Below are 18241 nucleotides of genomic sequence, written 5' to 3'. Positions count from 1 at the left end.
GAAACAGGGTCCAGGCTCTGAGCCATCAGCCCAGAGCCCGACGCGGGGCTCGAACTCACGGACCGCGAGATCGTGACCTGGCTGAAGTTGGACGCTTAACCGACTGCGCCACCCAGGCGCCCCAATTTTTTTTTTTTAACGTTTATTTATTTTTGAGACAGAGAGAGAGACAGAGCATGAACGGGGGAGGGTCAGAGGGAGGGAGACACAGAATCTGAAACAGGCTCCAGGCTCCGAGCTGTCAGCACAGAACCCGACGCGGGGCTTGAACTCACAGGCCGTGAGATCATGACCTGGGCCGAAGTCGGCCGCTTAACTGACTAAGCCACCCAGGCGCCCCAAAGACAGTCTCTTTAACAAATGGTGCTGGGAGAACTGGACAGCAATATGCAGAAGAATGAAACTAGACCACTTTCTTACACCATTCACAAAAATAAACTCAAATGGATAAAGGACTTGAATGTTAGACAGGAAGCCATCAAAACTCTAAAGGAGAAAGTGGGCAACAACCTCTTTGATCTCAGCCATAGAAATTTTTTACTCGACACGTCTCCAAAGGAGAATTAAAAGCAAAAATGAACTATTGGGACCTCATCAAGATAAAAAGCTTCTGCACTGCGAAGGAAACAATCAACAAAACTAAAAGGCAACCAACGGAATGGGAAAAGATATTTGCAAGTGACATATCAGATAAAGGGCTAGTATCTAAAATCTATATATAGAACTCACCAAAGTCCACACCCAAAAAACAAATAATCCAGTGAAGAAATGGGCAGAAGACACGAATAGACACTTTTCCAAAGAAGACATCCAGATGGCCAACAGACATGAAAAGATGCTCAACATTATTCATCATCGGGGAAATAGAAATCAAAACTACACTGAGATACCACCTCATGCCGGTCAGAGTGGCTAAAATGAACAACTCAGGAGACTATAGATGCTGGCGAGGATGTAGAGAAACAGGAACCCTGTTGCACTGTTGGTGGGAATGCAAACTGGTGCAGCCACTCTGGAAAATAGTGTGGAGGTTCCACAAAAAATAGATCTACCCTATGACCCAGCAATAGCACTGCTAGGAATTTACCCAAGGGATACAGGCAGAAGTGCTGATGCATAGGGGCACTTGGACCCCAATGTTTATAGCAGCACTTTCAACAATAGCCAAATTATGGAAAGAGCCTAAATGTCCATCAACTGATGAATGGATAAAGAAGATGTGGTTTATATATACCATGGAATACTACTTGGCAATGAGCAAGCATGAAATCCTGCCATTTGCAACAACTTGGATAGAACTGGAGGGTATTATGCTAAGTGAAATAAGTCAAGAAAGACAGATACCATATGTTTTCACTCATATGTGGAACTTGAGAAACTTAACAGAAGACCATGATGGAGGGGAAAGAAAAAAAAAGAGGGAGAGAGCCAAGCCATAAGAGACTCTTAAAAACTGAGAATAAACTGAGGGTTGATGGGAGGTGGGAGGGAGGGGAAAGTGGGTGATGGGCAATGAGGAGGCCACCTGTTGGGATGAGCACTGGGTGTCGTATGGAAACCAGTTTGACAATAAATTATATTTAAAATAAACAAACGAACGTACATTAAATCTCCTTATTAGAATGAAGGAGGAAGCAATAACACACATTCTACGTTTTAAGGCTCATGGAAGGAGATACAGTGTCCACGTTTGAGAAATGATTATGGTCTCTTGAGGAACAGGGTGGGGGGGTCCTATGAGGAGCTAAAACCCATCTGTCACAGCTGGAGGGCAGTGGTTAACGTCTAAAATTCATAATCACAGGACATCAATGCTGGTATTTTTATGTAGGAAAAAAAGCACAAGTGGGTTAAACGAGGTTTCTCTTGGGGTATAGGGATAGAGTTGAAAGGGTATTCAGGGCATCATAACTTTTTATTCTAAGCCCTACTGTGCTTCTTAATTTTCCAAACATGTTCAGGTTTGTTTTAGTTTTTTAATGTCTGTTTATTTTTGGGAGATTGAGAGAGAGAGAGAGAGAGAGAGAGAGAGAGAGAGAGAGAGAGAGCAGGCGAGAGGCAGAGGGAAACAGAGACACAGAATCTAAAGCAGGCTCCAGGCTCTGAGCTGTCAGCACTGAACCTGACATGGGCTCGAACTCACCAACTGTGAGATCATAACCTGAGCCGAAGTCAGACGCTTAACCAACTGAGTCACCCAAACGCCCCCAAACATGTCCAGGTTTCATTTCAGAAAAAAAAAAAATTAATTACAAGAATACATTATATAGAAAAATCAATGTTCAAAGCCTGACACAAAATAAGGATTCATTACATGTTAGCTCTAATTATGATTTTTAAGTGGTGCAATTATTTCAGAAGGCGCAGTTACACATCATCTGTAAATGTTTGCAAAGGGACAAAATGCAGAAAGTAGGCTTTCAAAGAATCTGTTTCAAAAGATGACACAATGTTCCTGCTTTTGATTTGTTCCCTACTGGATGAAATGTAGGCACAGTTAAAACAGAGAAATCAAACGCTCTAAGCTCCTGAGGAATCTCACACATCCGCGGACGGTACTTCTCCATCACTTCCCTGAGTATGGTACGGTCATTCGCGAGGCTCCGTCCCATTTCTTTTCATTTAAGCCAAAATGTCACTTTGCTGTTCATCTTATTCGAGGGTTGGCAACGTAGCGCCTGTTTTTATAAATGAAGTTTTATTGGAACCTAAGAAATAACTCCTCTCCTCTTAAAGTCACATCCCCCTTGTGATACCTGTCTGATAAACATGCCATTCTCTGTCCTGCATCAGAGTTCCTCACGTGTGCCTTAGCTCTCCTGTGGGGCTACAGGGGCCTTGAGGGTATAATCTCTTATTTGTCTTCGTATCTCCCCAGTACCTTCGACCGCGCCTCCTTAAGCAGTGCCTGTAGAATGAATACACGTTGAATTTTGAAAGTTGTTTCCTTTCATGATTAAAAACGTTCTATCCTTGGGGTGCCTGGGTGGCCCGGTTGGTGAAGCGTCTGACTTCGGCTCAAGTCACGATCTCATGGCTCCTGGGTTCGAGCCCCACGTCGGGCTCTGCACGGACAGCATGGAGCCTGCTTGGGATTCCCTCTCTCTCTCTGTCTCTCTCTCTGTCCTGCCCCTGCTTGTGCTCTCTCTCTCTCTCTCTCTCTCTCTCTCTCTCAAAAAATAAACATTAAAAAAAAATGTTCTATCCTTCAGAAGCACCCATTGCTTATTTTATATATTTATTTATTTATTTATCAAAGTTGCCTTTTAAGTTTGTTTATTTACTTTAAGGTGAGGGGACAGAGAGAAGAGAGAGAGAATCCCAAGCAGGCTCCACACTGTCAGCGCACAGCCCAACGTGGGGCTCGAACTCACGAACTGTGTGATCATGACCTGAGCCGAAGTCAAGAGTGGGATGCCCAACCAAATGAGCCCCTCAGGCGCCCCACCCATTGTTTAATCAAACAAGGGGGCCATGAAGTCTCAGCTGACTCTAAGGCCATAGTAGTTAGTCCACATGAACAAATCGAAACCTAAGTCTGTTACAGGCTGCAAGGTTCGGAAACCAACACCTAAGGACAACCAGTCACAGTCAACTAGCTTCTTCCAGGTAAGCCAGCTGAGTACACTATAGCCAATCAAATAACTTCCTCACTTTGCTCTGCCTTTGCTCTGTAAGTCTTTCCCCTGGCCCCTGTTGGTGAAGCTCTCCAAGCCGCTTCCGGCATGGCGTGCTCTCGTGAACCGAGTTTTGCTCAAATAAACTCTTAAAGATTCTCATATGCCTCGGTTTATCTTTTAACACTATCCAAAGGCTGATGAATATTCATCAGCTTTTTTTTTTTATCAGAGAAAGAGAGAGAGAGAGAGAGAGCATGCACACACAAACGGGGGAGAGGGGCAGAGGGAGAGAGAGAGAATCTTAAGTAGGCTGCACGCTCAGAGCCCAACACGGGGCTCGATCCCACGACTCTGGGATCATGACCTGAGCCTAAATCAAAAGTTGAACGCTCAGCCGACTGAGCCACCCAGGCGCCCCTCATTAGCCTAATTTCATTTCATGTTTTAGGTAAGTCTCAGGTCAGTTTTCCCATGGTCCTAATTTGCCTCGTGTTCATTAGATGACTCTTGGGTTAAGTAAGTTGCACAAAAGCAGCATCCCTGGAGACAAAAGAAAGAAGTTCACTGACCAGAGACTGCCCAGATGGCCTCCTCTGCTTGCTGTGGGTTCTCGGTGATGTTATAAATGATGATGTCACACTCCAGGAGGCGCATGAGAAGGTCCTCCCGAGAGATGTTCTGAAAAAGAGATGTGACAGTCATTTGTTGCAAGGCGCTAACCTTAATATTTAGCTGGAATGACAATTTCCAAATTAGATATACGGCAGATGAAGTGTCCTACAGGAAACATTTGCAGGGTTTCTATTTAAAACGAAATTTTGGCTCTCTTCTGTGTGTAGTTTCCAAGTAACAAATAAGTTTATGAAAATAGCTGGGAACAGATGATTAAAAAATTGCATAATGATTTTAGGTACTATTTCTGCAGGCTGTTTAAACCCCAATTCAGAAGGGAAGAATTAGAACATACTGGAAGAAAAATGTGTGAGGCATTTGAAACTAATGCAAACTCTATGTAAGATTACTTGAGCCATTATATATCCTGAAACGCTCAGAAGTGCTGATGAGTGATGAATGTGGATGGTTTCAGAACCCTCACGATGGCATTCATCCATTCTCTTCGTACATGCAAGGTGCCTTATTACAGTCGACAGTTGGGAATATTTCGAAAACACAGGAACTTTTAATGGGTGGAAATATAAAAGTGCTTGCATTAGACAAAAGTAACTTTGGCGATCACTGTGTTTTAGGTAGCTGTTCCTTCCTGGCCACAAACTGAGTGGCTTAAACCACAGAAATTCATGGCCCACGGTCTGGAGGCCACAAGTCCAAGATCGAGGTGTCGGCAGGGCCGGTCCCTTCGGAAGGCTGTGACGGAGATTCAGCTCCGTGGCTCTCTCCTAGCTTCTGGTGCCTCTCAGGAAATCTCTGGGATTCCTTGGCTGGTTAATGCATCAACCACATCTCCGCCTTCCTCTTCCCAGGTGTTCTCCCTGTAGACGTGTCTGGGTCCAAGTTTTCCCTTTTGGTAAGGATGTCGGTCGTATTGGATGAGGGGTCCACCCCAATGACCTCCTTTTAACTCAATTTCCTCTGTGAAGACCTATCTCCAAATAGGTCACATCGTGAGCTTTCTGGGGTTAGGGCTTCAACAGATCTTTTTTCGGGGAGACACAGTTCAATCCATAATACACTCCATTCTGTTTCTTTTCTGGGCTGAATGGGCAGAAGGGAAGACACTCTGAAAATGCCGATCCAAACATCAGTTTTTAATTTTTCAATAGTGAGACGATACAGGACGACCCTGCTCTCCCAACGCACCTGAGACCGATCTAGATTCAGAAATGACCTGGGAAAGGAAGGAAGAAAGTCACTGGACAAATGGAAGGCGTGTGCTCCAGATGCTGCCCAAGAGAAAGAAGAGGAAGCATCTATGATTCCAGCCCGTGACAGCGTGTGAGAGCGGCGTCCAAAGAAACACGCACACGCATGTGAAATCATAGTTGGATTTCGGGTGAAACAGGCACGTTTCCAAGAGGATGGCCACCCTGATCAGACGTTGCGTGACCACATTTGGGCATTCATTTGTTTACCCATCCAACATTTGGGGGCCTTGTGTTTGACCCCGAGGATAGAGGCAAAATGAATAATGTCTGGTTGTTTACACTAAGGAGCATTGTGTGTGTGTGTGTGTGTGTGTGTGTGTGTGTGTTTTGTTGGGAAAACTTATAGCAAATTATAGTCTAATGCAGACAAGGACATATCTAAGGATATAAGAAGCCTTTGAAAAATTAGAAAAAGGCAATCTGCTCTTTGTGGGGAAATTATAAGGCAGCACCTACTCTGGGGCACTCTGAACCCAGCAGAACACAGCTCCTACTCATGTCCTTAGGCAGGCACCCTTGCACAGTGTGCAACCTGCCCAGCCTTACATGGCAGCCCCCAATATAGAAAGGGCTATCATAGAGGTACATCTGAGGTTTGATAGACCAGGAGGAATATGTGATTAAGGCTCCTGGGAGGTGACATTCGAGTTGGATTGAAGAGTGAATATGAGCTCATTCAGCAGAGCCTGGAATAGTAGATGGTTTGCTGAGCCAGGCAGAGGCACCTTCCACAAACTAGAGCAGCCTAATGTTTTCCATCCTCTGCTCTCTCTCACCTTACATGCCACCCTTGCCTCTTCTCCTTGGTTCCCTGCAACCCATGCTCTAGCTATGCTGATGTTTTTCCTATTCTAAAGCATACCACACGCTTCCCCATGTGTTCCCGCCTTGTGTGACATTTCCTTGCTCCCTTATCTGCCTGGCAGTCTCTACTCAGCCCTAGAGGCTGGGCTTCAGTCCCAGCTTCTCCCAGTAGTGGACCATCCTCCATCCCGGATGGAGGCTCCGGGATCTCCAGACCAGAGGAGCTGAGGGGGGCGGGGGTGGGGGGGCGGGGGGGCTGATCTGTGTGGTAGGAAGGGTGTGCAGCTACATCTGCCTGGCTCCGTACCTAAGACCGAGCGCTCATCAACTGCCCTTTTCAGATGCTGCTGTGTCCACACCTCTGCGGTCGTGCCCACTGCACTGCCGTGGGGCTGCGTGTTTGTGTGCGAGTCCCTGCGAGGTGTGAGCTCCACGCGCCTCTGTGGATCCTTAGGACGCTCGAGACACGTTCACGGATCCGAACTCCAGTGTAAATGGTGGGCGCCGGTAAAGATCTGAACTAACGCAAATGGCCACGCTAAGGGGAAGGGGGCACCTCGTGGAGAGGCTGTGAGGCGCCCAGGTGAGGACCTCGTGACCAAGAGGGGGCGCCATGAGCCCACAGCTGCGGTAGCGGGGAGTGCGTGATGGACGGTCCGGAGCACACAAACGTCCATTTCCTCTTCCCCTTTCCCGACAGAACCCCAATTTTGTTCAGGTTCTCCCCCCTCTCAGCCTGGGGATCTGAACTCCACTCCTAGCTTCAGGGCTGGGCTTTATTGATCTCAGGGTACAGTGATCCGTTCAGGAATGGGCATGTGACTCACTTCCAAACCGTGAGATTCAAGGAGACGCCTGCAGGGGACCGCGGGATTGTTCATCCTCCTTTCTCCGAGGACTTCTGGAAGTTCTCTTCACCGCGGTGTTGCTGTGTGTGAACGTTGATACCCTGGACCGTTGCCGCCTTGCTCCCGGCCCAAGAGTGACGTCACCCTTAAAGGAAGGGAGAGGCCAGGAAGGGGCAGAAAAAGGAGCTGCAGCCCCTGGATCACGCCAGCCCTGAAGCTGCATCTTCCCTGAGACAACCAGCCACATAAACTGAAGAATTTCTTTCTTTACTAAGCCAGTTTGCCTTGCCTTTTCCCCCTATGACTTGCAGCCCCAAACAGCCCAAACATATCTAGGTCCTGAAAGGCAGAGTAGTTTTGTAGAGGAGGAAAATAAATTTCATTTGGGGGCCTATTGAACTAGAAGTGCCAGCAGGACATCTGGGGGAGTGCACCAGGGGGCAGTTGGATTTGCTGGTCAACAGGGCTGGAGACAGATTTGAAAGGCATTGGCTCGTATGGGGGAGCTGGAGCCATAGGACCAGAGAAGCTTGAGGAGGGACATCCATTACGAGAAAGGAGGGAGCGCATTTAAAGGACAGAAAGAGGAAAAGGAGCCAGTGAAACAAGGAGTGTTCAGATGCACGAGGGAAGTCAGGGGGTAAAGACCGCAGAAGAGGGAAGGAGACTTTCTCCTGGGAAGCCAGGTAAGATAGGACTTTGGCAATTAGGCCAGCCGGGAATTAGACCAGTGACACGGGTCAGGGTATTTTCTGTGGCTGGACCCTCTCTGAGGGGGCAGGGGCCAGGGGCGGAGAAAGAGGCTGGTAGCCACCAGGAAAGCCGAATGAAGTTCAAAAGATGTGTGCATTGAACACATGTATAGGCAGAAAGAAAGAAGCCCGTGGTGACTGAAGACCCAGGAGAGGGTGAAAGGGGGTAAGTGGTGGAGAAAGTTCCCTAAGATGGCAGGTTGGGGGGGAGAGGACTCTTTCGTTCATTTCACGAGTGTTTATTGAGGGCTGCTTTCAGCCAGTTAATGTGCTACGTGCCAAAGACGCACGGATAAACAGGGGAATAAGTGAGGCTCGGTCTATTCTTAAGGCTAACCATCAGGGGCAGTGTGACCCACAACAGACAGATAATAACAATGGAGTGGGAAAAGTGGGATGATGTAGGCAGGTAAAGATGCTGTGGGAGTCCAAGAAAAGAGCTCAGATTCCAAACGGGGAGTGGGGAAGAAGTGGGAATCACCGAGGGCTTCCTGGAGGAGATGACATCCTGAGTTAAGTCTTGCGGAACGAACAGGGCTGGGTGGGGTTGGCAGAGGAAAGTCTGTTCCAGGGTACGGCGTGTGCAGAGCTGTATAGCAGGGTCTGAAGAGCGCAGGCAGGCTGATGAGAGGCTGACACCCCTACTGGAGGCATTCAAATGTCTCAGGTTGTGTGTGTAGAATTTGTCATGCGGGGGCAGTGAAACTGATAGAGAAAGGTGAAGACGGTGGGAAGTTAAGTTGGACACACTGGTGGTTCAGCAAGGCTTGACTCGAAAGGGAACAGATGCTTCTCCTCTTTGTTCTTGAAGCCCCCCTCTCCTCTTCACTTGTTTCTCTGTAGAATCCTTTGCTCCAGGAACACGGTATGGATTCTGACACCCCGCTGACCTCAATGTACACTTAGTAACCAGACTTGGATGGCAGGTGCCAGCCCTGAGACCACCCTGAAGGGTGGGTCTGCAGTTTGCTGTTGTTGTTGTTGTTTTCAAGTTTCTGTTTAAATGCCAGTTACGTAACGTACAGTGTAATATTAGTTTCAGACGTAGAATTTAGTGGTTCGTCGCTTACATACAACACCTGTTGATCAACACGGCAAGCGTCCTCCTTAATGCCCATCACCCAGTTAGCCCATGCACCCCCACTGCACCCCTCTGGTAACTGTTCTCGATAGTTAAGAGTCTGTTTCCTGGTTTACTTCTCTCTCTCTCTCTCTCTCTCTCTCTCTCTCTCTCTCTCTCTCTCTTTCCCCCCTATATTCATCTGTTTTATTTATTTAAAAAAATATTTATTTTTGGGAGAGTGCAAGCAGGGGGAGGAGCAGAGAGAGGGGGACAGAGAATCTGAAGCAGGCTCTGTGCTGACAGGCTGACAGGAGCTAGTCTGATGTGGGGCTCGAACTCCTGAACTGTGAGATCATGACCTGAGCCAAAGTCGGACGCTCAACCGAGTCCCCCAGGTGTCCCTCATCTGTTTTCATATGAGTGACATCATACGGTATTTGTCTTTCTCTGACTTATTTCACTTAGCATAAAAATCTCTAGCTCCATCCACACATCGTTGCAAATGGCAAGATTTCATTCTTTCTAATGGCCGAGTAATATTCCATTATATATATATATATATACGTACGTATACACACACGCGCGCGCGCGCACACACACACACACACACACACACACACCACATCTTCTTATCTGTTCATCAGTCAGCGGACTTTGGGCTCTATCCATAATTTGGCTATTGTTGATGAAGCTGCTATAAACATCAGGGTTCATATAGTCCTTTGAATCAGTAGTTCTGTATCCTGTGGGTAAAAACCTAGTAGTGCAATTGCTGGCTTGTAGGGTAGTTGTTATTTTTAACTTTTTTTTTTAAGGTTATTTATTTATTTTTGAGAGAGAGAGAGAGAGAGAGAGAGAGGAGGGAGGGGCAGAGAGAGAGGGAGAGAGAGAGAATCCGAGCAGCCTCCGTGCTATCAGCATTCCCACCAGCAGTGTAAGAGGGCTCCCCTTTCTCCACATCCTCACCAACCCCTGTTGTTTCCCGTGTTGTTGATTTCATTTTTTTTTTCCGTGTCGTTGATTTTATTTTTTTTCCCCGTGTCGTTGATTTTATTTTTTTTTCCCGTGTTGTTGATTTTATTTTTTTTTCCCGTGGCGTTGATTTTATTTTTTTTTCCCGTGGCGTTGATTTTATTTTTTTTCCCGTGGCGTTGATTTTATTTATTTTTTCCCGTGGCGTTGATTTTATTTTTTTTTTCCCGTGGCGTTGATTTTATTTTTTTTTCCCGTGTCGTTGATTTTATTTTTTTTTCCCGTGTCGTTGATTTTATTTTTTTTCCCGTGTCGTTGATTTTATTTTTTTTTCCCGTGTCGTTGATTTTATTTTTTTTTTCCCGTGTCGTTGATTTTATTTTTTTTTTCCCGTGTTGTTGATTTTAGCCATTCTAGCAGGTGTGAGGCGGTATCTCAATGTGATTTTGATTCGTATTTCCCTGATGATGCGTGATGTTGAGCATCTTTCCATGTGTCAGCCATCTGGATGTCTTGTTGGAAAAATGTCTGTTCGTGTCTCCTGCCCGTTTTTTAACCGGAAGGGTCTGCAGTTTTGAAGGCATTAGCCTGCTGTAGCCTCCTTTGCCTGGCAAAGTAATAAAACTATCGTTCCTCTTTATCCCCACACTGTCTTCGTGTTATATTTAACTCCCGAGCACAGAGTTGGGTTCAACAACGCGCACAGTTTCTCAGTAAGACAGCAACGTAATGATATGTTATTTCCTAGTGGCTTATTACCAAAGGAGGTTTCTCCCTCCCAGAAAATGCCCACCATAGTTGGGTAGTGAGGGGCAGCACGCATTTTGAACACAGTTTAGAAGATTCTGTGAGTCTGCAAGTCCAAATTAGATCCATCCCTTCCAGGAGTATCTAATTTAAATTCTTTGCTCCAGGCACACATTTAAAGTGGAGACAATGGTTGTTCTCCGTCAGGGGAGAAAGACCTGCCTCCACCTGTCCCACACCTTCCTGCACCCCCATGTGTGCGGAAGAGAGAAGGAGAAGCAGAGAATAACAGCATATTGTGAAGGTGTTGGAGAGCAAGGTGACTCTGCCCTCGGTCAACACTTAGCAAAAGCCACCTGGACTTACGCTGTATGTCTCCACGGCAAAGTTGGGCCGAACGCCTTCGAGCTTGGAAAGCGTACCCACGATCTGGAACGTGCCGTCCTTCAGTGTGGATGAGGCTTCCATGGCTGACTTCCTTTCTTCTTCTTCCTCTTCTTCTGTGATTTCTTCAAGTGAAGCCCCGACTACACAGTTAGACAGGAACTGCAAGAAAACACAAACTTGCTAAGAAAATACTAAGGACAACTTAGAGAAAGGGTAGACAGTTGGAATGATTCTAAACACCGACCATTCTTGAGGGCTTGCTAGAGGTACCCCACGTGTATAGCCGATGCGTTTTACCCTGGTGGTTTGCTGAAACTAACAATGACCCCAGTAACACGGCCAAGTGGGTACTATAATGGCACTCTAATTTTAAAGCGTTTTTAAAGTTTATTATTTATTTTTGAGAAAGAGAGAGTGCATGCAAGGGAGGGGCAGAGAGAGAGGGAGAATCTCAAGTAGGCTCCGCACTGTCAGTGCAGAGCCTGATGCAGGGCTTGACCTCCCCATCCTGGAGATGATGACCTGAGCCGAAATCAAGAGTCAGATGCTCAACCGACTGAGCCACCCGGGTGCCCCAATGGCACTCTCTTTTATAGATGAGGAAGCCAGGCCCAGAGAACTTAAAGAAGGTGTTAAGAATATTGCCCTGCTCTGGCAATGGGCAGAGCAGGGCTGGGGTCACCACGATGATCTTGTCTAATAGAAACGTAGCAGTGTAATGTGATCAACTCAGGTAAGTTAAATTGGCTAGTTGCCACATTAACAGCAGTAAAAAGAAACCAGTGTAACTAATTTAAATAATGTTTTCTTTACCCAACAGATTCAAAATATTATCACTTTAACATGTAATCAGTGGAAAAAAATTATTAATGAGATCTTTTATGTTCCTTTTTGTTCACACTAAGTCTTTGAAATTCGATGTGCATTTTACACTGACGGTAGGCTAATCTCCATTTGGATTCGCCACATTGAAACGTTCAATAGCCACATGTGGCCAGTGGCTACCTTTACAAGTAATGAAATAGAATGAAGTTGGCGAAGTTTCGCTTTTTATTTTACAGAAGTTATCCTTGGGAGTGGCTTATGAAATGTTAAAGAGTTTCATATATACGTGTGTGTGTGTGTGTGTGTGTGTGTATACACAAATGTATATGTATGTATATATAATATGTATGTATACTTTATAAGAATGGTTTTAGGGGCACCTGGGTGGCTCAGTCGGTTGAGTGTCCGACTTCAGCTCAGGTCACGATCTCGCGGTCCGTGAGTTCGAGCCCCACGTCAGGCTCTGGGCCGATGGCTCAGAGCCTGGAGCCTGCTTCCGATTCTGTGTCTCCCTCTCTCTCTGCCCCTCCCCCGTTCATGCTCTGTCTCTTTCTGTCTCAAAAATAAATACATGTTAAAAAATTAAAAAAAAAAAGAATGGTTTTAATTTACATATTTAACATGTATGTAATCACGATATTATTACACCGTGGGAGGAAAAGCAAACCAAAACGAAACAAACAGGAAGTCCCACCTCATTTATTTTGATAAACGTCACTTTGAGTTAGTAATGCAAGATTAGCAGGTTCAACCTCTTACTGGAAGATAATTCTTCCAAGTATGTCATGTATATTTTCATTTCTCTCTCAAACATACATATTCAATTTTATTATCTCATTTCACAGATGAGGAAAGAGATGCCCAGCTGGAAGTAACTTGCCCAAGATTGCACGGGCAGGGAGGGGTACAGCTGGACCCTGGGATCTCAAGGCTGCACACGTACCACGCCCGCCACACTGCTCTGTCCCGGGACAGAGAGGGGGGAGCAGGGGCTGTGGGGAGCGGGTGGCGTTGCCCAGCTGGGCCGGGAACCTGAAGACCAGAGACCTGGCCTTCATTTCTTTAATAGACTTCTTATTCCCACTCACATGGTGCTTGGTACAGAGAACAGCAATTTCCTAAAAGGCCAGAGCTAGAGGTCCAGGTGAATTAAGGAATAACTGAAAATTCTGTTACTGATAAGCTTTTGCAAAAGATCTCTACAAATGGAAAGAAAAGAAAATTTGCTCTAAAAATATTATACTGTAAAAAAATAATCAGAGCTCAAAAGGGGGGTAAAGTAAAAAGCTAAATTCCCTTCCCTCCCACTCTCCTAATCTCAGTCAGGTTCGCCTCTCTTTGTACAATAATCCAGTAGCTTTCATTGGATTTGGAATATAAACCAAGAGCCTGACCTCCACCCCCTCCCTGCCCCCAGATGTGGGCCTTTGTGTTGGATTCTGCTTTAATTTATGCAACAAATATCAGTGGAGTGCTGAGCACGCCTGAGGCACCATTTGACTGCTGAACAGGCCCACCTTCTGACTTTCATGGGCCTTTTCCTCCCCCCCCCAAAAAAAGGAAAAATTATATTTCATGACTGTATTGCCATAAAGACCCACAATCTTTGACTCTAACGTTTCATTTGGTTCCTTCTGATTTTAAAAGAAACATTTCTGGGGGCGCCTGGGTGGCTCAGTCAGTTAAGGGTCCGACTTCAGCTCAGGTCATGATCTCACAGGTTGTGAGTTTGAGCCCCATGTCAGGCTCTGTGCTGACAGCTCAGAGCCTGGAGCCTGCTTCAGATTCTCTGTCTCCCTCTGTCTCTCACCCTCCCCTGCTCACGCTCTCTCTGGCTTTCTCAAAAATAAATACAACATTTTAAAAAAGAAAGAAAGAAACATTTTTGTCAGTCGCCAAGTCTCGCGGGCCCTGGGCTCCCTGCATGCTGCCCTGCGGCCTGGTTCCCTGCACCCTCACCTCTCTGCCCTCGGACTCCCTCCTGCAAACACCTGGGCTTCCAGCTGGAGCTCTGCGTGCAGACTGGTGCCCAGGACCAGGAACCCCCTCTTAAGGGGAGCCTCTGACAGCGCCCCGTGGCACAGACCCTCGCTGGGTTCGGGGGTTCGGGAGCCCGGGGCGGGGGACCGGGAGCTGGGGTCTGGGACTCCACTCTGACCCTCCGCTGCTCACCTTCCCGATGTTCCCGCTGCTGTATGAATCCAGCAGGTTTATAAACACCCTCTGGATCCGGATAACTTTCTCCATGGGTGCAGTAACTTCCTCTTCCTCACCCTTGGTGGCAGCCGCACCGGTAGCTAAGGAGAAAGCGTCCCTCTGGTTGCCAAGGAGTTGGGGCAGGAGCGGACCCTTCAGGGGCGTGGCCTCGGGCGCGGGGCGGAGCGTTCCTGGGGCGGGGGCGGGGCCGCCGGTTTCCCGCGCGGGGCGGGCTCTGCCGGGCCGTGGGGCCAGGGTGATGTGCCCGCTGTGCTTGCGTCCGCGCCCTGTGCTCTCGTGCAGGGCGGGTTCTCTTTCGAGGCCTCCTGAGGCCTTGACACAGGGGCCAGACGACCCCTGCTCCCTTTCCTCTCTTTGATTCCGAAACTGGAAACACCCCCCAGGGGTCACCTGACGCAGACCACTGGAAATACTGCTGAATCCGCTGATCCAGGAAAGCTCACACACACGTTGCCCTGTGGGATGGTCTGACCAGGACGTGACAATCCTGCAGCGCAAAGAGCAGCTGTGGCCATGGAGTTTCGTGTCCAGGACGCTGGAACGACAGCGCGTGTGGTCCTCACTGTCCAGCTGCTGCTTGATTCATGGGGCTCAGCTGGCTTTAGGGGCTGTTTGGTAGCAGTTCCGGGAGACCTGGGGGCTGGCAGGGGTGTCATCCACATTCCCAGTGAAAGGCTTTTGACCTTTCCAAATGAGATTATACATGCAGGTGCCCAGCTAAACCTACAAATTAAAAGATGACATTCAGTTTGTCTTATCACAGGACCACAAATGACCTTGTGGACTATGTATCCTGCCCTTGTCTTGGAGCAGTCTGATTCTATTGAAATGCTTTGTGTTCTACACAATAACTTGTTAAATGTAGATATTTAACCCATGCAGCATTTTTTTTTTTTTATACACACTGTATTTATTTAGAGAGAGAGCATGGGGGAGGGGCAGACAGGGGAGGGGCAGAGGGCGGGGGAGACGGGGGAGTCGGAATCCGAGCCAGTCTCCGGGGCTTGAACTCGTGACCCCAACAGAAATCAAGAGATGGCAGCTTAGCTGACTGAGCCACCCAGGCGCCCTGTGTGTGTGTGTGTGTGTGTGTGTGTGTGTGTGTGTGTATTTAATTGACTCAAAAATGGATGTGTGACCCAGGAGCTTCATACAACTTGGAGGTTCTGGGCACTCAGCAGATTTGGCCTTGAATCCCAGCTCTGCAGCCATTTGTGGGAGATTGGGATAATGTTTTAACCTTACCTCAGCTGTTAAATTGGCTGTAAAACAGGAGTGAAATCACCAGCCTAACAGGGCTGTTAGGATTAATATATAGACGATGGCATTTTCTGAAGCGGTGTCCAAAGGTGAAATCGCCTTTTAGTTTTCTGCAAGGCTAAGGCACAGGTCTGCAAATGGGAGCCTTTCATTTTTTCTTCTCTTTTTCTTTCTTTCTCTTTGTCTCTTTTCTTTCTTTCTTGTCTCCACCCCCTTTCCTTTTTTATATGTCTCACTAAAACTTGTTTTGATACAATAATTAACACCTTGAAATTTTGCACTCACTTTGGGAACAGCTTGCTCACAGCAACATTTTTTTAAAAGTTATCAACAAGATGTAAAAATATTCATGCAAGACCAGTGCAAAACTTTATGGAGTAAATATTCTTCAGCATTCTTTCAAATGACTTTAGTCCAAATATTCTAGAATTCACTAGATGCCTCATTTCGATTTTAGTTTGTCCCTAATGATATGCAGCTAAGCAGGTGAGTATTTTGAAAGTGATTCAACTGGTCGTCTTACTATATAATAGCTCAGCTTTGTTTCTTTCTTATCGTTTCTCCTCCTGCTAACCGGTAAGCGACCTGGTGCCATAGTTCTAAGTGGATGGCTTCCAGAGCATTTATTTTACAGCTGTCATGTTGGTAGGTGAGGGAAGGAGGGTCTATAGATTAATTCTATTATGTCAACAAGTAATGTCCCTTTCTTTGTCTGTTATTCGTTTTTTAGAATCAGCTTTCATATATAGGCATATCTTGGAGAATTTTGGTTTCCAGACCACTACAATGAAGAGAATATTGCAACAAAGCGAGTGAATTTCTTGGTTTCCCAGTGCATATGAAAGTTGTGTTTACCCTACAGTGTAGCCGATTAAGTGTGCTATAGGATTATGTCTAAAAAAAAAAAAAATCGATGCACCATAATTAAAAAATACTTTATTGCTAAAAAATGCTAACCATTATTTGAGTGCTCAGTGAGTTTTAATCTTTTTGTTGGTGCAGGGTCTTGCCTCAGTGTCGATGGCTGCTGGTTGGTTAATCAGTGTGGTATTTGCTGAGGGTTGGGGTGGCTGGGGCAGTTTCTTAAAATAAGACCACAATGAATTGCACACCATTGATTGACCATTCCTTTCAGGAATCATTTCTCTAGCATGTGATAATGTTTGGTAGTGTTTTACCCACAGTAGAACTTCTTTCAAAATTGGAGTGAATCCTCTCAACCTCTACTCCTGCTTTGTGAGCTAAATGTATGAGATATTCTAAACCTTGTCATTTCAACAATCTTCACCAGTAGATTCCATCTTGAGAAACTCACTTTCTTAGCTCATCCAGAAGAAGCAACTGCCCACCCGTTCAAGTTTTATTGTGAGATTGTAGCAAATCAGTCCCGTCTTCAGGCTGCCCTTCCAATTCTAACTCTCCTGCTGTTTCTATCACATCTGCAGTGACTTCCTCCACTGATGTCTTGAAACCCCCCACATCATCCATGAGGGCTGGAATGAACTTCTTCCAAACTCCATGTTGGTATTTTGACCTCTTCTCATAAATCATGAATGTTTTCATGGCGTCTAGAATGGTGAATCCTTTTTAGGTTTTCAATTTACCTTGCCCAAATCCATCAGAGGAATTATGAGACAGCTACAGCTTTTCAAAATGTATTTCTTAAATAAGACTCCAAAGTCAAAATTACTCCTTGATCTGTGGGCTAGAGAACAGACCTGCCTGTTGTTAACAGGCATGAAAGTAACATTCATCTCATTGCACGTCTTCCATCGGGTATACATTGTCGATTAGCGGTAATATTTTGAAATGATTTTTTTTTTTTTTTTCTGAACAGGTCTCAACAGGGGCTTAAAATATTTAGCAGATTATGTTGTAAACAGATGTGCCGTCACCCAGGCTTAGCTGTTCCATTTTATAGAGCACACAGTGGATTTAGCGTAATTCTCAAGGGCCCTGGGATTTGGGGAATGGTAAATGAGCATCGGCTTCCAATTAAAGTCACTGCTACATTAGCTCCTAACAAGTCAGCCCGTCCTTTGAAGCCAGGCACGGACTGTTCTCTAGCTGTCACAGTCCTAGAAGGCATCTTCTTCCAGTAGAAGGCTGTTTCATTCACATGGAAAATGTTTACTGTGGCTGCCTTCATTAGTTAGCTTGGCTGTATCTTCTAGATAGCTTGCTTTGAATTGGACTTTTATGATATGGAGACAACGTCTTTCCTTAAACCTCCTGACTAACCTCTGGCAGCTTTGAACTTCTCTTCTGCAGCTTGCTCACCTTTCCCACCCTTCACAGGATTGAAGAATTAAGGCCTTGCTCTGGCTGAGGTTTCCTGGTATAAGGGAATGTGGTGGTTGGCTGATGATCTATCTAGACCACGGCTTCCTCCACACGCGCAGTAAGGCTGTTTTGCTTTATCATTTGTGTGTTCACTGGAGCGGCACTATTAGTTTCCTTCAAGAACTTTCCCTTTGCGTTCACATCTCAGCTAACTGGTGCAAGAGGCCTCACTTTTGGCCTACCTTGGCTTTCCATGTGTTCCTCGCTAAACATTTCTAGCTTTTGGTTTAAAATGAGAGATGTGCGGGATGTCTGAGTGGCTCAGTCATGGCGTGTCCACCTTTGGCTCGGGTCATGATCTCGCAGTTCATGGGTTCGAGCCCCGCATCAGGCTCCGTGCTGACAGCTCAGAGCCTGGAGCCTGTTTCAGATTCTGTGTCTCCCTCTCTCTCTGACCTTCCCGTTCATGCTGTCTGTCTCAAAAATGAATAAACGTTAAAAAAAAATTTAAAATGAGAGATGTGCAACTCTTCCTTTTACTTGCACACTTAAGAGGCCACTGTAGGGTTATTAACTGGCC

The 18241-nt window shown here is 46.2% G+C and overlaps 1 protein-coding gene across 1 annotated transcript in view; it reads right to left on the bottom strand.

Moving 5' to 3' along the window:
- The window catches only part of AK7 (adenylate kinase 7), a 71506-nt gene extending 54344 nt beyond the window's left edge, over positions 1-17162 (bottom strand). Inside the window, exons 1-5 of the mRNA XM_040478441.1 lie at positions 17097-17162; positions 14074-14691; positions 11056-11235; positions 4186-4298; positions 2804-2819 (exon numbers count right to left, since the gene is read on the bottom strand). Coding sequence (XP_040334375.1) covers positions 2804-2819; positions 4186-4298; positions 11056-11235; positions 14074-14691; positions 17097-17162 — 993 coding nt within the window. The remainder of the gene's footprint in view (positions 1-2803; positions 2820-4185; positions 4299-11055; positions 11236-14073; positions 14692-17096) is intronic.
- Positions 17163-18241: the final 1079 nt, after the last annotated feature.

This window comes from Herpailurus yagouaroundi, unplaced genomic scaffold (genome assembly GCF_014898765.1).
Source record: "Herpailurus yagouaroundi ecotype Mexico unplaced genomic scaffold, PumYag 141, whole genome shotgun sequence".
In the NCBI taxonomy this organism is placed as follows: Eukaryota; Metazoa; Chordata; class Mammalia; order Carnivora; family Felidae; genus Herpailurus; species Herpailurus yagouaroundi.
Note: the sequence above shows the minus strand (reverse complement) of the source record. Positions and strands in the feature narration are given on the sequence as shown.